This window comes from Tachypleus tridentatus, chromosome 11 (genome assembly GCF_004210375.1).
Source record: "Tachypleus tridentatus isolate NWPU-2018 chromosome 11, ASM421037v1, whole genome shotgun sequence".
In the NCBI taxonomy this organism is placed as follows: domain Eukaryota; kingdom Metazoa; phylum Arthropoda; class Merostomata; order Xiphosura; family Limulidae; genus Tachypleus; species Tachypleus tridentatus.
In genome coordinates, this window is record NC_134835.1 from 88,319,438 (window position 1) to 88,342,283 (window position 22,846).

The 22,846-nt window shown below is 33.7% G+C and overlaps 1 protein-coding gene across 1 annotated transcript in view; it reads right to left on the reverse strand.

The window, feature by feature from the left end:
* Window positions 1-22,846, reverse strand: part of LOC143232713 (histone-lysine N-methyltransferase 2C-like) — a 180,224-nt gene that overhangs the window by 25,939 nt on the left and 131,439 nt on the right. Inside the window, 12 exon segments of the mRNA XM_076468458.1 lie at window positions 10,327-10,392; window positions 10,394-10,768; window positions 10,981-11,067; window positions 12,888-13,024; window positions 14,061-14,328; window positions 14,978-15,036; window positions 15,528-15,700; window positions 18,979-19,051; window positions 19,730-19,894; window positions 20,566-20,844; window positions 21,055-21,172; window positions 21,343-21,479. Of these exon segments, the coding sequence (XP_076324573.1) occupies window positions 10,327-10,392; window positions 10,394-10,768; window positions 10,981-11,067; window positions 12,888-13,024; window positions 14,061-14,328; window positions 14,978-15,036; window positions 15,528-15,700; window positions 18,979-19,051; window positions 19,730-19,894; window positions 20,566-20,844; window positions 21,055-21,172; window positions 21,343-21,479 (1,937 nt within the window).

Genomic DNA, 22,846 nt, shown 5'->3' on the forward strand with positions numbered 1-22,846 from the left:
ATAAAAATAATAATTTAAAAATATATACAAACCAATAACAACAAATTCATATACAAAATTGCAACTAGAACACTCTAATATTAGGACTCCAGAAATAAATGTTATTTTTGAACTACAAAGTTTGAAAAGTATAAACTAGTGTTTTAAAACATACTTCAAGCAAAGCAAGCATCATTTCCTTCAATACACTTTTGTCAATGTGTAACAATGCTGCTTTTGCCCTTGCTGTAAAAATCAGAGTTTATATTGGACAATAAGTTTCCCAAAAACTTCTTCTGCAGCTACCTGGTTTTGAAACTGTTTATTGTTCAAAAAGTTGTGAAAGTGTTTGAAAAAATAAAAATTTGTAAGGGAAAGGTCTGGAGAATAAGGAAAATGAGGCAGAACCTCGATTTCCAATTTGTTCAATTTTTGGAGAGTCATCCTTGACAGGTCTCATAACACCAATTTTGTTGATCTTCAGTCAGTTCATGCAGAACCCACTTATCCAACTTTTTTGTCTTTCCAATCACACAGAGGTGGTTGGCAATGTTTGATGTGCTTGTGCCTAGCTTTTCTGGAAATACTGTTGTGCAAAGGTCTGTCTCAACTGCTTCCCTTAATGTGTTTTCATCAAAGAGTGGCTTCCTTTCACGACCTTCATGCTCTTTAAGACCTTCATCTCCACATCGAAATCTTTGGAACCAACGCTGAACTGTACATTCAGTAACAGATTCATGCCCGAATGTCTGGCTGATGTTCCATGTAATTTCGGTAGCTTTTCGTCCAAGTTTGAAGTTGTAGAGCAGTGGTGCACAAACGTTTTGAGCCAGGGGCCACAAAAAAGTGAAGATTAAAATTGTCACACAGTTTTTTCACACAAGATAGACATCACATTTAAGAACACACAAATAACGATTACATCAAAGAGTTTCCACATTATTCTAAGAAATGTTATGATTTGTCAACTGTCACAAAGTCAATGTGCTGGATGGTGCTGCATGTCATCTACGAGCTTAGAAATGTCCGGTTTGATGTTTGACATTGAAAGACGCAAGACTGCTTCCAGATGATCATCAGTCAGCTGATTGCAAGAGTTGTTTTTGTTAAGTTTCATATGTGTGAAAGCCTATTTGCAGCAGTACATGATGCCAAACATGCTGGTGTGGACAAGTGCGTTCTCTTTCAGATTAGCAAATGTATCAGGTAACGTTTTGTAGAAGTCAAGCAAACTGTTTTCCTGGTAAATAGCACGCAGTTCATCAGATGCCTGGAGATCAGTAAGTTGGAGCTGATATTCTGCTGACAAGTCATCCACTGACACATTGAATGGATCAGCAAAAAGTTTCATCTGCATTGGTCAAAGTCATGAAACTGTGAGTTGAAGGATTGAATCAAGTATCTAGCTTCCCAACATAAACTTGTGTGTCAATGTCCTGATTCTTCTGTAGCTGTGACTGAAAAGTGGGAAAGTGCACAAAGTTGCCTGATGCTGCTTGCTACCAGAACTGCAACTTTGTCCTGAAAGCTGAGACATGATTTGCAAGCTGACAGACAAACTGAATTTTGCCTTGCAACTTCAAATTCAGATCATTCAAGTGTTGTGTCATGTCGACCAGAAAGGTCAAATCAGCTTGCCATGCTGGATCAGTCATGGAAATCACTTCTGTGTCTTTGTTCTTGCTTCTGAGAAATTCTATCACCTCATCAATCAGCTCCCAGAATCTTCTGAGCATCTTCCCTCAACTCAGCCAGCGTACTTCACAGTGATACACAAGGTCACCACAGTGTGAATCAATTTCTTCAAGAAGACTTTGAAACTGACGGTGATTGAGCCCTCGTGATTTGATGAAATTAATGGTTTTTGTCATTAATGCCATCAGTGCCTGAAAACCAAGTTCTTTACTGCACTGGTTCTGTTGGTGAACAATACAGTGCAACTTCACCAACTGTCTGTTCTGCTTTCCTCAATGCTTAATCAACAGTGCTACCAGCCTGCTACATTCTCCAGTCATGGCTGGTGCTCCATCATTTGTCACACTTACCAGTTTCGTGAAATCCAATGAAACACTACTACACAGTCGTACTGTCTCCTCCAATAGAACAGACCAAGTTGTCTCTCCCTTCATGGAACCCATGCCAATTAGTTCCTCTGTGATATCAAACGATGACAACACACCACGAACAAAAACTAGTAGCTGTGCTGTTGAACTGATGTAAGTTGACTCATCTGCTGCCAAAGAGAGGTAGACAAAATTAGCTGCTTTATTTGTAAGTTACCTTGTCACGTCTGCTGAGAGGTGTGAAATTCTTCGTTGAACTGTCATACGATTCAAAGCCACTGTCTGTAGCCTGCAAACTGCTTCCGGACACAACTTTTCCGATTAAATGCTTGACAAAATAACCATCAGTGAACGGTCAGCCAGATTTCGCTATCATCAATGAAATATCATAGCTGACCTCACATGCTGCACCTAAATCTGCTGACTGCTTTGAGAAAAGGTTCGGCTGGTGGTTCAGCGGCCGTTGCAGAAATTCAATTTGAGTTGTTCGTTCATCACCGATAACGTTGTAGAAATCTTTATGCTTCGACTCATAATGACACTTTATATTGGATACCTTCGCCATTGCTACTGTCGAATGTCACAGCAGACAAATCACGTTCTCCTGTTGTTGAACGAAACAGTATTGCGAGGTCCAATCATCATGAAACTGCTGGTTTTCATTGTTAACTTTTCTTTTATGATTAGCTGCCATTTTTGTTATGAAATAATATCAAAATAGGGCTTTAAGTAAATCTTGAAGAACAACTGGAACGCGTGAGATTTTGTAATTACAGAAATATTACATCATTGCGCCAATGATTAAATGCCAATGTATTAACAAGATTTGCTTATTAAATTTTCTTTATTGCTTGACACAAATATGGAACTATCCAGTATCTAATCTAATGCATATTCTTCTATAGCATTTAATCTTCATGCAGGCGTGAACTTTCTATGTTTGACTTTCCCGTTGGACATTGTGAGCCACTCAGGGACTCGTCGCGAGCCAAACTTTGTGCACCACTAGTGTGGAGGAAAATCAGATGAAAGTTCTTCTTATGCATGTTGCCTTAGGGGTTGCAAAACTTACTCTGTGTTCAAACAGTAGATTATTCAGACACCTTTTAAGCAACAAATGTTGGATTAAACCAACAAACCAATAATAAACTTGCTCAACATTCAGCTTCTAAATGTCATCACGAGAATTACGATATTTATTTCTGGATAACCTAATAAAAATACCGATTTTCATGGTTTTATGTAGCTCTTTAAAACTTTAAACAAAGAACAATTCTTGTCAGTCTGACATAATCTATAATTTCTGTTTCATGTAGCCTACTGTTTCTTACATTTTCTTAAAGAAGTACAGTGCACTTTATAAAGTAATGAGTAAAATAATTTTTACACTGTTTGACTTGCAGTATTTAGATTACTTTTTAAACAAAACAAAGGCTATTACACTGCTATACATGTATGTATATAAGCATGCATGCACACAGATACATGTGAAAAAAAATGTAAAATTAACAGAAAAATTGGACATTTGAAAATAATGCACCTTAAAAATCTTTAGCTTTAATTATTATTTCCTTTGCAATGTTTTGAGCAAATGTCCTGTTAAAAATTTGATTATATTTATTTTTTGTTTCCCTATTAACTTTATTTCCTTTTTTTCAATTAACAGCTTGTCACCATTAGCTTACTTTTTTTTTTACATTAACATCATCAGTATAGCATTAAATCCAATTTTTAAATCTAGTTTACAGCAGTGAGATAGAAAGTAAAGTTTTAAAAGATTTTTTGTAACACAATTTCAACTGTTATAACTTGCCAGGATGACTAATAGACAAGTTCAAACATCAGTGCTAGTCACCTGAAGCTGGCCTTTCCAGTCCTGGTTTTGAGTTATATGAAGTCATGTCCATTTTCAGATAATAAAGTGATACAAGTTTTAATAGGCTTTCTGTAGTATAATTTTAATTATTATAACTTGCCAGAATGGCAAACAGGTAAGTTGAAACATCAGCATTAGTCATCTGAAGTTGGCTTTCCAGTCCTGGTTTTGAGTTATTTGACGTTACAGCCATTTTCTAATATCATATCAAACTAGCTGTACTTTAATTTGTAAAAAGGAATCATACTGAAAAAGTCTAATTTATGAAATAAAAACTTAAATAGCATTAAAAAGGCTAATGTCCTTACATTTGTAAGGTGGACAGTATTAACACTGCCAATGACACTGTCCAACATAATGGATAAACCTTGGGACAAAACATGTATAAATGATGCTGTCATTCAGATTTGTAATGACAGCAAAATGTGGGTTATTGTAACTTGAATGTTACACAGACCATACACTGGTAGTCCCAGATAAAAAAAAATGATGAGTTAAAAAACTGTGACCAATGCGTAGTCTAGTTAGGACAACTCTTTCCAATGCTTACAGATACAAGATGGCCAAAGTCCAATACAGGGTTTAATCTGGAAAAGCTTGTTTTCACATTGCTCACTCCAAGTTGATTGCCAACTGGCACGGAGCCAAGTCTTGAATACAGGATCATAGTCCACGTATGGAAAACACACAGCAGTGATAGCGTCAGAGCAGACACTCTAAGCTGAGGTATTGGCGAACTCATTCCCACAAATACCAATTTGGCCTACCATCCAGAAGAACTGGACAAAAGTAGATGTTAAAGAGAAATGGGCCAGTCAGTTTTGAATACACTGCACAACAAAATTTTTGCTTCTTGAACACTGTTGGGTGTTCCTTATAGATTTTTAGCTGCTGATCATGAAAATCACATCAAAATTTGCTCATCACATACCGTTTCATTGAAATCTTCAGTTTCACCAGGACATTGCTACAATGGAAAAACGATATCAGGGCAATTGGAATCCATTAATGCTTGCTGACTACTGTTGGACACTGCAACATGATGCACTGGACACTGAATACAAACGAAAATCAGGAGCAAAACACTTTTAATTATGTTGAACTTAATAGCGTATTCGAAAAATAAACGCAATTAAATATGTTATTGCCGGTAAACAGTTAACTGTCTTTTTCTCAAGAGTTCCTACATGATGAAGCAAAACCAAAACTATATTTGTGCATACCCACCTGGTATCTGTCACAATCAGCAAAAACTTTTCAGGAAGCAAAACTTTTCAAAAGAATTGTTGTGCAGTGATATCAGTGAGAACTACCATGAAGTAATTCCAGGGCCAGGAGAGAACTAAGCGAGTCAGTATATATAGTACAATTCAAGTAATGCTTGGCTTCTATGTGATCCAGGGCAAGAGAAATGGCATACAGTTTGGCAGTGAACACAGAAACTGTAGAGGGAATTCTGTATTCAGCCACCATATTACAACAAACCATGGCAGAGCCCACAGCATCACCTGATTATGAACCATGTGTATAAATTGGAATGGAGGGATGGTACTTCCAATCAAAAGTATCCACTTTTCTCAGATGACCTAAAAAAAGATCACATTTGGGGATGGTAATAAGTCATGGTGGGATGAGTTGATCAGTGGATACAGCAATGTTATCCAAGGACAGAACCAATTCATCCAACTGCGCCTGAATACAAAGCCCAAAAGGAACAGTGACAGATCATCTGTTCTGAAAAAGCGTGGCTTAATCAGGAAGGAAAACCCATCCCCAGGTGGGATGCTGTGGTAAGGATGGAAGTTTCAAAGCATACAGTAAAGACAGCTGGAAGCAGCAGATATGTAGAGAATGCTCATGAAACTATGTGTGCAATATATATGTAAAAACGGCTCGTTCGGGTTGAGAAAATATTTTACGTAGAGGAGCGAAAAATACTTCAACCTTCTTCGGTCATCGTCAGGTTCACAAAGAAATAAAGAGGTAACTGACCGGAAGCTGACCACATGTTCGAAAGGGGTTGTGTAACTGAGAGTCGGAATGTAGAGGGCAGTGTTAGATATTTGAATATATAATTTTATATTATTTATTATTTTTTAATATAGGTATAAAGGTGTTCCTTTGTATTGGTTTACTTTGGGTTTAAGTTGTTGTATAAGTAAGGCTTCTTTAATTTTGCATTTGTTTATGTTTGTTTCTTTATAATTTCTGGACTGGGGAAGTGCAGAATGCCCTGGTCCAGAGCCAAAGTCCCTGATGATGAACAGGGCCCAGCATCTTCAAAACCAAGATCCTGGCAAAGCCATAGACAAAAAACCTATAGTCTAGTTTTGATTGAATAAGAGCACAGTACATCTTTAGCATAGAACATAGATCTGCTCCCCATGTGGTAGAACAAAGGAAACAGAGGATGTTCAGTACTCTTGTACATTTGACATGTAGCTGCTTCACGTGTGGTATAAAGACCAGCTTATGGTCAAAGAAAAGCTCCAAGAACTTTACCTCAGGGACTATGGGAAGCACAACTTCACTGACAAGAAGTTCAGGATAAGTTTGAATACCCTGTTGGTAGCAAAAGTGCATGCAAACAGTTATAGAGAGAAAGAAGTTAGAACTGTCTGCTGTGGTCCACTTCAGTAAACAATTGAGGGCAGTCTGTAGCTGCCACTCAATATACCTCACGTTCGACGACTGACATGAGATATAAAAGTCGTCGACATAGAGCCCATTTGCAACAGTAAGAGGGAGTTGTTCAGTGATGGCTTTAATCTTTATACTGAAAAGTGTGATACTCAAGAGACAGCCCTGAGGGACTCCATGTTCCTGTGGAAAAAATGGGAAAGTGTCAAACCCACACGAACTTGGAATCGCTTGTCCATTAAAATATCTTCAATACAAATGGGCAAGTGGTCACATAATCCATAAGCAGAGGTCTCATAGAATGCCATATTTCCACATAGTATCATAATCCTTCTCAAGGTTTAAGAATACTGAGACAAGATGTTATTGCTGGAGAAAGGCTTCTCTGATCGATGTTTTAAGTCAAATCAGATGGTCCACAGTGGAGCACTGTCATTGGAACCCACACTTAGTGAGTGAGAGGAGGTTGTTATATTTGAGGAACCAAACAAGATGAGCATTAGCCATCCTCTATAAGGTCTTACAGAGACAGTTTGTCAAAGCAATTAGATGGTAGTTTGAAGGAATCTTGGGATCCTTTCCAGGCTTAGAGAAAGGTAGGACAATAGCCTAGCACCACACATCAGGAAAAACATTCTTCTACCAGATCTGGTTAAAAACAACCAGAAAAAAACAAGAGAAGCTGGAGACAGATGGTGCATATCTATAGTGTATATCACCAGGTCCGACCAATGTATTGCCAGGCCAATGAAGAGCCAGTTTGAGTTTTAACACTGTAAAGAGGTGATTATAGCTATAGATATGATCAGCCTGAAAGGAAAGAGGTGATCACTCTGCTGGAGTCTTGATGGCTCAGAAGGTGGAGGATGAAGCATCACCAATGCTCTGGATATCAGCTTCTTTCTGACCATCAGTGAGCAAGATCAAAAGGGGAACAGAAATACACTGCCCACTGACCTTTCAAATCTTGTTCCATACGACTTTGGACCTGGTGGTAGAACAGATGCTGGTTTTGAATTTAATCCAAGATTCCTTCTGGCTTTGACATCTTACCTGCCAAGCAGGTGCATAAGCCTGCTGGAAAGAGATGCAGTTCTAGAGTGTGTGATATCTATGAAAGGTATCTCAGGCCAATTTTTGAGACTTCATTACCATGTGGCAGGCAGGATTCCACAAGGGCAAGAATATCATGGAAAATGTGTTGAGGTTTTAGGAATACATTGAGCAACTGCCTGCATAATACAGTCAATCACTGCTGCCATGCAGTCATCTATCAATGGCTCACAGATGATGGAAGGATCAAAGTTCTGCGAGAGCAGTGAAAGAGTGCCAGTTAGCTTGATTCAGCTTCCACTGAGCCATGTAGGTCGGGTGGCATCAATCACAGCCAATATAAGAACTAGTGGTTAAAAGAGAAATGTTATGATCTGAGAGCATAAACTCTATGGAATGACACCTCCCATCAGTATCAGCACCTTCCCAGAGGCGATTATGTCCATTACATAATCCCACAGAATTAAAAAGGGAGATGGCAACTGTTCAATAAGAGCATCAAGGTCTATTTGATCATATGTCTCTTCAGAAGACAGGTAGATAGAACAAACAGTGATGGTAAAACCCAAGGGAACACAGTTGGCTATGGCCTCCAGGCATATGTTGAGTTGCAAAGACAAGGTGGCACATGCTGACTGAATAACAGTACCACCCCTCCATGCACTCGTCCATCACACAACCTGTCATTTCTGTACAAAGAAAACTGCCTATATTGGTGACTATATTGGCAGGTTTTAGAAATGTTTCCTGTGAAAAAAGACAAACAGGATGGTAGGAAATAATCAGTGCTTTGATGTCATCCAGATTAAAACACGAACGTTGAAATTCCACTGTATCAAAGTGGCCATTTTTTGTTTATGTGTAGGTGAATTGGGTGGAGAGCTCTTCTGTTTTCAACCACGTCTTTTTTCTTTATTCTAGGGAAGTCTATCGACCTCCACAGATCCTGCCCTGGGTTGATTGGGCAGGTCTCTGTCACTGTAATCTTCTTTGATCACTTATTCATGCATCTTGGGGCTGAAAAAGAAGATGTATCCAAGGAAATGTCTGTACTGGGAATTGAAGAAAGTGGATCTGGGGTTTTGCTGGAATGAATGGCAGGTACAGAGATGGGTATTGATATTGATTCATCAACTTTCTTAACGATGGAGGTCAAAAGACTTTTCGTATAGTTTGAGAACGATTCTTTCAGAGGCGTGGAGAGATCTGTCTGCACTCACACTGTAGCAGTAGAACAAAGTGCAGCAGCATACATCTGAGGTGAAGTGGTGGACAGTAACTTTTGAGTCTCAGGGTAAGTAACGATTTGAATAATTTTCAAATGCTGCACCTCTTTTTCTCTCAACCACTTAGGGCAAGAATGAAAGTAGGATGGGTGAAAGCTGTAACAATTAACTCAATAAGGGCCTGTGTCACACTCATAAGCATCATGGTCCTTGCTACTGTAACGTGTACATGCCGAGGAACCACAATATGATGTCTTCAAGTGACTGAACCTCCGATATTGGAAACATCTGAGAGGGTTCAGAATACACTGCTGGCCACAATTGTAAGACGAATGAACATAAAGAAAAAACATGTATTTTGCATTTTTAGACTCAACCACTTATTTAAGTAGAGCTTCAAAAGATGAAAATAAGAAAAGGGAAAATAAAAATAAAAATCTTTTTTAGTATTTAATAGGGAAAATGTAAACAAAGACACTGCAGCAATGCGAACATTTTATAAGCACTATACCCAAACACAAACATCAGATACAATGTCCACAACACTTGTTGAGGACATCCAACACTGACTTGGGAAAGGGGGCAAGGCTGAAGTGATGTGTTAAAGTTGGACTCCTTAACAACCAGGATTCTTTTCTCCCCTTCATGGACTGTCACACATGGCAAACACGTGGGTGAATGTTTAGATCCCAGAAGAGGTAAACTAAAATAACAGCATCTTCTTTGGGAGGTCCCCTCACCACATACAGGAATGCACACTGAGGGGTATATAACAGGAATAGAAGTGAGTACAAATATCAAAACCAAGATGTATATTATGATAATTCTAATCTATTATACGTAAAAAGAAAGAACGAACTGTCTACTGCCAGATCTTATCATTCTCCATTTACTTATAACAGAAAATGTCTGTGGTCATAGAAACTGAAAGACAGCAGTAGGAGTTGAAATGCTGAGGGCCAAAGCACTCAACTTCTTCTCTTCTTTAATGGCTATATAGTTTCAAATTTGTAGTTAAATCACGTCTGATAAATGAAATATCCCCAATGGATTTTGAATGCTACAACTAAAGACACTTTTCATTACGATTTAATAAATAATAACAAGGACTGCCAACTGGAGACAAAAAAAAGGTTTAGGTTAGAATCTCATTACAGATTGTCTCAGTTCTGGTTTACATACGTGTGTGTGTTTATATATAAACACACCCATATACATACAATGGCAACCAATGATTTTTTTCTTCATTAGCTATTTCAAACCTTTGAGTAATTTTTTATCTCAATTTCATAATTCAATTCTAATAAGTCTTATGTAAGAAAAACCTTGCTGGGGAGTTTGCTTATTTAGATTTAGTAGCACTCAATCATATTTTCTGAGACAAGTACTTCTTAACTTATAGACTAATAGTAAGCATGAACACTATTTAACCAAATTGTTGAGAAATCTAAGATATTGTACACGTATAAAGTAAAAGCCACAACACTACCTGTTGTTGATCTATACTAAGGTGTTTTCTAACTCTTGAAACTTCAGAACTGAAGCTACTCCGTAGTTTCTTCATCTAAACAGCCAACATGTTCATGTGCCACTACCTCCTGCTCAGTTATTCCATCAATGTGCTCACTGTCCTGACTAGCTTCCATTTCTTCCATTCTTTCTGTCTCAGGTAAGGGAGAAGTGGCAGATGGGGCCAATTCCTCAGACCCATACAAGTCTAAACCACTATCATCTGGATGAAGGTCTGATTCTTGGAGAATATTCTTACAAGTTATCTTAGCTTGAGCTTCAGCTTCACCTTCAACAGCAGTAGGTGTCAAAGGTGTAGAACAGCTCTCTGATGGGAGGGTCACTCCTTTGCTCTCCCCAGCACTAGCACGTCTTTCTGCTAAAGCCGCATTACTAAGATGACTAACAACAGCAGCTGCCTCCTATAACCAATAAAAGATGTTCAAGGAAATTCTTGAAATTATACAGTGGATTTAGCATAAGAAAGCACAATTTATTCAAACACTCTAAAATTATCCAGTTTGTACCATTTAAAAATGAAATTCTTATATTAAAATATACAAACAACAACAATGGTAGGAAGGGTAACATTAATCAAACAACGATGTAAAAAAGTGTAATGAACAACATATACCTTCTGTTCTGAAGATGATGGTGATCTATGCATTAAAGCAAACTGCATATAACAGTTGGTACTACAGAAAATAACTTCTTCTTCTTCCTATAAAAGAATTTAAATTAATACTATAATGCATTAACAATTTTAGAATTTGTTACCATTGTTAATAAATAAATTCAATAGATTTTGAATATATTTGTATATTCATACTGAATTATTATAACCGAGTCATAGAAAATGTCTTGGAGCCAGTTACCTGAATTTCACAACAAAATATACTAATTAATACTTTGAAATATATTAAATTTCATCTCTGAAAAAATATTGTACAAGTTAAAAATTTAGCTCACATTATATGTGTAGTAGTCTAAAATGAATAACAGAGAGTAAGTATAATCACTAAAAAGAGAAAAACAAATGAATATTTAATTCATAACTTTGGAAAGTGAGCTTACACAAAACACGATGTGTTTGAAGTTCCCCAGCTAATATTATTTAACAATATAACTAATTTGATTGAAAAAAACAACAACAAAAGAGCCTACATAATTCAAAGTGTAGCTAAAGACTGCAATATTCAATAAGTATGCCTAAGTAATATTAAATACACCTGGAAGGGAGGAAGATATCAGGACTAATTATTCTTTTGTTAACAGAGGAAAAAAATTCAAAAATAAAATTGAATTATTGTATAAAATGTATGCTGAATAATATAAATTTTATTTAAAAAATTTTCAACATCTTAAACTGCTAAATTAAACTTAACAAAATTGTAATGGTATAAGGATATTTCTTTAATCTATAGACATGAAGCAGGTATTTGTTGACAGAACATACAAAGGAATCAAAAAAGGTTAAAATGACATAATGTAATGAAAGTTTTAAAAATGAAGGCCAGCAAACTGGTACGAGAGTTATTATAAATTTGAAGCTTGCGCGTTTTTGTTCAAATATATAAGCTATTTTTCTAATAATATTAGATAAAAGCTCCATTTTCTTTTCAGATTGTTTTGGATATCTTATTTAAAAAAATCAAAATTGTGTGCCATCTCACACTCAAAAAGCACACATCTGATCAAGAACAAAATTCTAAGACTTTTCAGTAACTTTTAACGACAAAATTATCTATTTTCTTGGAACTAGCATAACTTGAACTTACTACCCGATTTATAATTATTAAATGGAAGTATTACAATTAGCTAGAATTCTTTAAAGTTCCCATTAGAAACACTAGAACTAATCATCATTCTAAGTTTTCCATGAAAAAAAGTACTGAGCAATGAAACTCAAATAACTCTGTCATTGTAAATGACTAATATAAATATGGTAACCACCATTCATTAAAAAAAAATACATTTTGTATGGTACAATTCTGTCCATATCCATATGCATCTGAGCAAGTAGAAATGCTCGACTCAACTTGATGTGAACTGAAGATGACAAAGCATTTCTCCAATCTTCATAATTGTCACCTTCTGAACATCAGTCATATACCTTGATTAAAACGTTTCATTTACAAAAGTAGATGAAATGGAAACTGCACACTGTATATGTAACGAGCACATGCAAATAACATGTCTATCTTATTAACACTACATATATACTTAACTTTACATACAGAGGATCAAATCCATTAGCAACACAAGCTTTACTTTTATGCACGTTAAAAACTGGAAACAATTACACTATGCCTATCAATTATGTCCTACAGTACAAGCATGAATAGACTGATTCATGACACAAAATCAATCTACATTTTTATTGCACTTTTCATAAAGGTGACTAATTTTTCAATAAACGTTTTATACCTCTATACTAAATGTTATACCACAAAAAATTAAACCATCATGAGCATCAATTAAAAAAAAATCTACCACTAAATGAGAAAAACCTTTAATATCACTGTTTGAGATAACACTTACCAATTCATCTTTTGAAATATAAGGAAGTTCAGAAGCCTTCTTTTGTATGCCAGCACTGAGCACAACAATGTCACAGTGTCTACAAAATCTAGGTTTGCCATTCAGCAGTGAATGAATGTTAGCAGCTGGGTCTTTGGCTACGAGTAACACAAAATAGTTAACAATGAAAGATAGTGAATGTTATAATTTTCCTAACCAAAGATGTATTTCACATAGGTACTTCTCTCCATTTACAAGATTAGCTTTTCTCATTTGGTGCTGTCCTCTATTTGCAATTTTTGTCACCTTGTGCCTATAAAAGGACTCAAAAAGCACAGAGAAAACAACATGCATGCCATAGACTGCTCCATCTCCTTGCAAACAAAGGCCCAAAAAGTCCCCAATGGATCACCCACACCTGTGGCCAAAATGCAGTAGCAAATAAGTGAAAGGTACCTAAAGTGGTAACAGTAATTTCTGAATTCAGGTTAAATACCAAATCAGGGAGAAATACATGACAAATGAGTTAATCAAATGCTTTCAAAGAAAAATTAAGTTCAACTAAGATAAATAAAGTTACCCCACTTCTAGGGTAATCAGTAGTCTAAAGACAAATGTCTGCACTTGAGCACCGCCAAATAGAAATAATGTGTGTGTGTTTTCTTATAGCAAAGCCACATTGAGCTATCTGCTTAGCCCACCAAGGGGAATTGAACCCCTGATTTTGCGTTGTAAATCCGAAGACATACCGCTGTACTAGCGGGGGGCATAGAAATAATAGTTTGTTAAGGGTACAAAGAGAGAGCCAGATGCATCACGTAATAGTGCTCTCCCATTGGCGGAGAAATGAAGCATGAGAAACATGTTGGAATTCTGGATTCCAACAGAGGGATGATGAAAGCTTGTGGCATGTGTTAAAAAATGTCTGCAAATAGAGGGCAGCACAAAACAAGAAAAGTTAATCATAGGATAGAGGGAGAGTACCATTTCAGAAATTAAGATATACACATACTGTAATTAATTTTAGGTTAATTATATTTCCACAATATTTTTCAATAAATACACATTTTTTTAAATATAACATTTAATGAATTTTGCATCTTTACTATATTTTCTCATTAACTTTCATTATGTACTGTTGTATCATTATACACACAATAGTTTTGACTAAAACAAAATCAAAAGATGCAATACCTTTCTTGTATAGTCCAAGCTTCTGACTCGGAGGTGTGGCAGTCCTCTCAACAATATCATACGTGGCTGGAGGAGGTATCTTTAACAGATCTGCTAATGCATTAAGAACTCCACGAATATCATCTGATGCAGATGATGACAGAGTCAAAGTAACTGCCACATTACCAGAATCTTTAAGTGGAGCAGGATGTCCACCTAAACCTAGCATTTTTGTTTTAGTGGCAAACATTTCAGACCGATGTTCTGCCTTTATTACATTCTCTTTATCCTGAAAATGAGTAATTTTATACAATCTTTTATTGAAAATGCATTACTAGACAAACCAATATCAAATGGTTTGAATCATTGTCATTTTTCCTTTGCTCTTGCCAGAAACAACATTAAACTATCAGACAAATCAATCTGAAGTTACTATCAATGAAACTTTACTAAAATGAAATTTTTAATATCATAGTAATGATAAAAATTGAAATTCCCACAATTTTTTTTCTTTCTCCAAATTACACCTTAATCACATTAAAATTTTTGTTTTTGAAATTACTCTTCTTGGTGATTTTAACAAAAATTGCCACTAAAACCATTGTAAATCCTATATTGATGTTAAATATTTTTCTTCTCTACACCTTATTGCAGTATCATACATCATATTCAGTTTAACAAGAAACTTTTTTTGTAATTATTATTCCAGGTAATATATTTTAAATACTGCCCATTTTTCAAAAGGTATTCTATCTGGAGAAGGTGTTTAATTAACAAAATACCTTTTGTAATTACAAATTACAATACATTTATTCAAAGTACTTTAAAAATTATCAAGGATGACAAATCTTCCTTAAACTGCAGAGAATTCATCAAAAATCCTACAAAAAGTTTATTTAAAATGAAAAAATACACAATAAATTATGTTCTAAACTTGCCTTTTCTTCTTCATTCTCTGATGTTGGGGTTGGAGGTCCATCATGTATACTAGATACAGCTTTAAGAAAAACAACAGACAAAATATCTGACTTCTCTAAGTTGTTTTTCAACTTTTGAAAAATATGAACTTTAAATTTAGCTATTTTTATTGATACCTACCAACTTGTTTGGTTGAGTCAAGGACAGTCCTTAAAAATATCCAAGTGTGAAATATAAATACAATGATTTTTTTCATACTGAAATATTTTTATGTAAATTTAAGCATCATCATTTTCATACACTTCAAGCACAAACATATTTTCAAGTATGTTTTACGTTATCAAATGCATGAAATGAAGTAGCTTTCACTTTTAAGAAAAATAATTTTCTGGTTAGCAAAACCTTATGAAAACAAATATTTCTCAACTCAAACTCACTTCTACAATAAAATAACAGATGCAGTAAAAAGTATACTTCACAAAATATTACATCAAAAGTTACTAAATACTTCCTTATAGTTTGTTTACACTTGTGTGTGTGCATATCAGACTAATTACATTAATTACACACCTCTTATTGGAATAGGAGCTACAATAGGGACAGTAGGGGAATAAATAATTCTCTCGCCATTGGAACTCTCATTACTATCTATCAGTCTCAGACCAGGGAATTTAGTTGGAGGTTCAATGAGACCACATTCAGGTGAAGAAGAAGAAATAATTGTGTCTGGAGACTCAGTATCCCTTAAAGAAAGAAAATTAATTAAATTATTGTATGTTCACAAAATATACCAAATTCTTTAAATCCAGAGAGGTGTCATTGAACACATAAATATATTTTTTTCACTCATAGTAGAAATAGTATTAATCAAATTGCATGAATTTAGTACAGATTTACTAAACACACTCTGTTTTAGCTTTAAAAAAATGCATACAACTTTATCATTTTTTTTAGGATACAAAGTAAACAAAATTTCTAACAAAAACTGTTTGAAAAACACATAACAAATACTTCTTTTCATCACTGAATGATAATATTTTACTTTTACTATTAATAAAGAAGTTCCATTCTATATACATCAAGTCAGTTTCACCTTGACTGATATTCAATGACATATTTCTACTAATAATTTGTTTTTCTGATTGAAATATTCACCATTTTCAGTTATGAACAGTAAAAATACATATCTCCCTTTCTAAAAAAAAAGCAAAGGTTCATTGGTGATCTAGGGCCTCACCTTTACATATAGCACTTCCATTACTTATGATAAGTAAATATTGTTATCTTCTTTTAACAATATTGTTAACTGAGAACAAATGATACTTGACAGTTTCTTTTTATTTCCGTGTATTGTTTGAATATAATACTGGACTGTAAAAAGGTATCTACTATAGTAAATTCAAATGATTCAAAGTAATTTGATGGTGCTTATTTCAAAAATGTAGTCAGAATTTGTCTAGCACCTCTAGTCTTTGAATTATTCTACTATCTCAGTATTTATCAACACTCTGTGAAATACCATGCAATTAACTCAGCACAACTATTAAATTTAGTTTGACAGTTCAATGGGTAAAAGGCATAAACTGGTGTTAACTTCAAACACTGTATCATACTGGTGTAAAATTATAAATATAGTTATTGTCCATATATACTGTTTGTTCTCAATATAACTGTAGCAAAGTACATCACTCTTGCTTTATTCCCACACTCAGATGCTCCATATAAGCAGGAATCTTGAAACTTTCATATATTCAGATTGCTAGGACATTCAAAAGTCCCTTGACTGATCATAAAATAGTTAGTCAGATACCTCTCTTTCAATTGGTCACTTCACCTCATTCTGAAAACAGTCAAAAATGAAGACCATTCTTCTATCTCACACCACACCATCAAAATAATCAAATTCTGCAAAACTTTGTTTTTTTAAAATCTTTTAAACTCTATCTCCAGTTCAATAAAGTTCAAAAGTGTAAAAAATCACCCAAATAGTTTCTGCTACTTCTGTGGAAAATATATTACAGTTTCATGAAGAAAAACATTCCACTCTCATTTACAGCAATAAAATTTATTAACTCTAGGAACAAGAGCTACAATTTACTAAAGCCACCATTAAAGTCTTGCTTCTCACTACAGCATATAAGATACTTTGTTTCTTTACAAATACTAATGGGAGAATTAGGTACTGAATATTGTCCTCAAGAATGGAGAATTTTTAACAACTCATAAAGTTAGTCTGAAAGCTGTAGTTTTGCACAACTGTGATATTAAGCCATTGTTCCTGTTGTTCATGCTATGAACATGAAAGAAACTTATCAAAGCATGGAGGTTACACTTGGGGCTGTCAAATATAATCACCGTAGGTGGAACATTTGTGGTGATCTAAAAGTTACTGCACTCCTGCTAGGCCTGCAGAATAGGTATACCAAACAATATTGCTTTTTGTGTCTCTGAGATTGCTGAGATGATGAAAATAATTTCAAAAATAAAGAATGCATAGCAAGAGAAAATTACATATCAAGGAAACAAGTTATTTAGTATTAGCCTTTAGTGAATTCTCAAAATGTTTTTCTACGTGTATTTCATATTAAACTGGGACTCACAAATAATTCTATAAAAGAAATGAACAAAGATGGTAATAATTTCAAGTATTTGTCTGATAATTTTCCAAAATTCAGTGAAGGAAAAATCTTTGCAGGGCCACAGATTCAAGAAATGTTGATGGATGATAATTTTGAAACAGTACTCAATCAGAAAGACTTTGCTTTCAGGAAATAATTAAAACTCTTTATCAAAGATGTCTTAGGAAATCACAGAAATTATAAACTATGCTGTGATGATTGATAACATGCTTGAAAAATAAAAGAAAATTGCATCTGGGATGCCACTAAAGATATGCTTATTACTTTCATATTTAGACTACTTTTCATAAATTTTATATTTCTACAATGGAACAGCAATATCAAGGACAATGGAATCTTGTGATAATGGGAGTTGGTTCTTACAGCATGAAACTGAAAACACATAAAAGATGTAACAGGTAAAGCAAATTCTTTTTAACATAAATTATACCATGATGAAAGATTTGAACATAGCCTGAATGTATTGTCACCATATAATCTTATTATACTCATTACTTTTTTAAAGTGATATTGTTATTATGTAGTGTTTTTGAATATTTTTAAATACAAGTTTTAACACAGAAATAAAGTTATTAAAAAAAGTTATTTTCATGATATGTAAGAATATTTTGAATAAATCTTTCATAACTCAGAAACTCGATAATCACTAATTCTCAACATGATTTTTTAGAATTTGCATCATCGAATTACTCACAAATAGTTGCATTTTGTCTACTAGTAGAAAAGATTTTTTTTTGTTGTTGTTGCCTGGTGTAACAAATCTGAAAATACTAGTCAGTAAGAAGTTAGATCATTGGAATATTTCATAGTCTAAGCTTATCTGTTGCCACACCACAGAAGTTTTGTACTTTTAAAAAAATTATAATCTAACACAAGATCATTTTCAAGAATAAAGAGAACTTCTGAAGAGAATTTCCAGATTCATGTTTCTTCTTTCTTTATCCCTAGAAAAGTTCTGTATTGTATAATAAACTCACAATGTAGATTCACGAGATCAACTTTAATAAGAGCACATACAATCACTGAGAAAATAACTGCATCAATTGTTTACCTTTATTTGTCATGTTTATGTTTGTTTAACTTACAAGTTAAATAGAAACATTGACCTTCAAGGTTTTCTTAAAATCTGACTGTTTTAACAAAGAGTATTTGAAAATATATAGACCTAAATTACTATAAATCAGAATAGTTGGCTGGTATGCAAGTTGTTGTGCTTATGAGATAAGCTGTTTTATTCAGTTCCTGACAATACTCTCCAGCTAAATTAAGAAGCTTATTATAAATTATCATTATATATAATAACACTATTAAAAGAACAGTTATCGCAAAACTTTCACATATAATGTTTTTATCTATAATGGATCAATGTCTACAAAACTAACCTGACATTTCTCTGGGGATCGAGATACAATGGTGGTGTTGGTAAAGATGCTGGAATATCCACACAAGGTTGATCTTTAAAAAAAACACAAAAAAACAAACAAACCATGACTTGAGATTCTCTTCATTATCCAGTTATATATCAATGGTTACCATAACAAATACAAAACTAAATCATAAACATCTTCTCTTGTCCATGGGAGAAGAAGTATGAATGTAATAAGAATAAACTTGCAACAGCTTAAACCAACAAACTGCAAACTCTCACAAAAAGTTCAAGTTAAATTTTGAGTTATTTCACAGTCTTAGATATGTAATTAAATGACAAATGTTTTAAACAACACAATCATACCAATCTTAAAAATTCAAATTTTTCTTCATTGTACATTGTCAAATAAACTGGTGAAAAATGACAATTTTAAAAATTTAAATATTGATATTAAATTTTCAAAATAACAATAAAGAATAAAAAAAATAATTATTCTGATACATTTGAAAATTTCTAATACTTTAGTTAAATTTTATCTACTAGTGAATATTAAACTGAATTTGTTTTAGCACACTAATATCCTTCAAGCAATGACTTATTTTTTGGATGTGAAAATTAGCAATTGAAGAGTTCAAAGAGAGTTTAACAACAGCAACATGTTTCATGTAAATCACCCTTTATTCTTATAACACATTTTATTATATTTAAGTAAACTCAAAATGTTTCTTAGAAAACATTAGGTATGAAATTTGTTGAAAACACACCTCTTGGTCTGTTAAATTCCTGATAATAATAACCCCTTACAGGTGGAGGAGTAGGAGGAAGAGATGCTGGTGGTGTTGGGGGGTTACTACCAAAAGGTTGAGTAGAATAATAATCAGGCTGATTAGACAGGGTGGCATTCCCATAACTACCTCGTAACTGGCAATCTAAAACGGAAAAAAAGAAAGAAAATTATTTTCTCTTACCTTAGTACAATAATTTACTAATACAAGAAAATTATGTTTCCTACTAAATAACCTAAACTGATATTATTCTAGTTTGTTTTAAGTTACTGCAACAGTTTTAAAAATCAGCTGTTTCTATTGGGTGCAAAAATGAGAGAAAAAAAAAAAGTCAAGAAATTTGCTTTTCCTTCACTGTTTTAAATTCTCCTTATCACATTGTTGTTATGATTAGTTATTAGTTACCAATTAATTAATTTCAACTGCTCATCTACTACAACAAACTTCAAGGAAAGCCTGAGAAAAGGTTAAAACTTTAGTTAAGAACTGGAAGTACTAACCATCTACTGACTTAAAATTGGTCCTTCTATGGTTTCCTCTAAAACAGCAATACATAGCAGTATAGCACAAACCAAAACACAGAGTACTAATAATTAATAATCTGAAAACTAATATACACTAGTGATTGTGTATGCCAATAAACATAAAAAACTGATTAAATTTCAATCACCACAAACCAACCATAAATTACTTATCTCCTTACTGTTGCTCAGCAAAAACCCATTTAGATATAATGCCTAAAAACAGTGGTTAACACATTATTTCCCAAATAAACCATTTTCACAGTTTAATGTGTTGAAAGTTAAATATTTTACCTTTATTATTACAATCTCTACTTCCAAACACAGGGCAAAGATTAAAGTTTGGTTTAATGTAAGGTTCCAAGATTCTAATAGGAGGCATAGCTCTCAACTGTTTCATCAAAGCAGCCATAAACACATCATAATCTTCTTCTGCTTTAGATCCTTTTCGCTGTCTTTTTTTTGCAGATGTTCCGTCTTTGTTTTCTTTCTTTTTCTTTGGTCTCTTTCTCTTTGGCTTAAGATCTTCAGGTGGTGGTGTAGGATCTTTCTCAAGTTGAGCTCTTCGTATATCTGTTAAATTAAAACATATAATTTATTTTCAAAAGCTTAAAGCATATAAAATCTTTTAAATATGAAATATATGAATGTTATAGCCACTCATGAAATTATTTCACTCAAAAATATTGTTAATTTTAAACTTTGGTATAAGAAAAACTTATATTTATTGTTTCAGAAATATATAGATGGTACATAAGTAACTTATGATTGGTAATAACAAACCAAGGTATGATGGCTTCTTTCCTTTAGGTTCCTCAGGGTGTTCTTTGTCCTTGTCTTCACTTGAGGGTTCTATTTTTCCCTCTGTGGCAGATTTAGCTTCTTCCTTATGTACTAGATCCTAATAAAAAGAAATAATACAACTAAATCCACCTGTTTAATACAAGAATAATTTTATAAACTTTCTCACATGAAAACAATATATGAAAACACATTAACCTTGTAAAAAACATCTAAATCATGGTATACAACCACCAAGGCTCTGGTAACATTGGCAAAACAATTTACTACCTCAAATTCCTCACTTTCTCTTCTTGTCTCTGCTGATGGAAAATTTCTGAGTAATTGCTTCAACAATACATTTTGATTTCCTCCCTCTTCCAAACTCATGGACTGTTCACGTGAGCTGTCATCCTGAGATTCACTAGCTGTAAAGAAGAAAGAAGGCAAATAATTAACTCTTAACAAATGGTTGAAAAGAATCATCATCCTGAAACTTATTATACAGAGAATGAATTCTGCATTTTTAAAACTCCCATGAAAAGAACATAATTAGAAATAATGCATAACTCATACATCAATTTTGTTCAACCAGACAGGATAATGTAAAGTACAAGCCCCAATAAAAATGGCTTTTTTTTTTTTAAATAATTATGTTGAATCTGCTCATTTACAAATTCTTTGCTGCACTTATGATCTATCCATAATATATACATATATATAAAATATAAATAGTTTTCAAAATTTTACACACTATATAACAAATAAGACTAATTTTTTTCTCGCAAAATAAAACTTACAGATTTCATAAGATTCACAAATAAATCCCATAAAATGACATTCAAAATATTACTCGCTATAAAGGATAATTGTGTTTTCTTTGATAGACTGTTTAGGCAGAGTATTCATGATGAAACTTTGTAGAATGGACGGCAACTGCCTGTTGTGGAGACACAAGTGTAGAGAACGACATTTTGAATGTCTTCTGCCTTTCATCTTCAGGTCCAAGATGAAAGGCAGAAGACTTCTGAAACACCGTCCTCTACACTTGTGTCTCCACAACTGTCAGTTGCTGTTTATTCCACAAAGTTTCATCAGATAATTGTACTGTTCACAACACAGATTAAGCAGTTCTAATGATAAGACATTTTTCAACTTCAACCAATATTTGTCTCCCCCCTTAAAAATACTTTAGAACTATAGACTGTATGTGAAAAAGTTCTTTTACATACTAATATTTTGAGCAAACCAACTTTTAAAGTTCAAACAAATCATTACATCCAAAACTTAGCAATAACTTTGAAATACATCTTAAATTGTTTACAACAATCAAACATATTTTGACATGTAATATCCCAGTTGCTTTTAATTTCAGGATTTTATAATTTTACAGAAATCGAGATTCAATATGATTCAAAACAAAGATGCATGATCTTCCTTTTATATTTAAAAAATAAATTCTGTACAGCGCTCACTTAATACTAAACAAAACAAAGAATGCATAAGACTATATCTCTAGTAGGTGTAAAGAAACAAAAAAACATTTAAGTATGAAAAACTATTAACTGTTACTTTATTCAAGAAACTTTCAAAATATATTTATATCATAAAATATCCAAGATATTTACTTAAAGTTAATTGTGCTTTTATTAAATATGTTTACTCCAGAGGTACTAAACTATTGATTTAAGGCAACTGTTCCTAATTCTACTGAACAAAAACTTCTACTGAGTTGTGGACAGTCTAAGATCTTTAGCCTCAAATGAAGAAACTCTAAAGCTAAAGGCTTCCCACT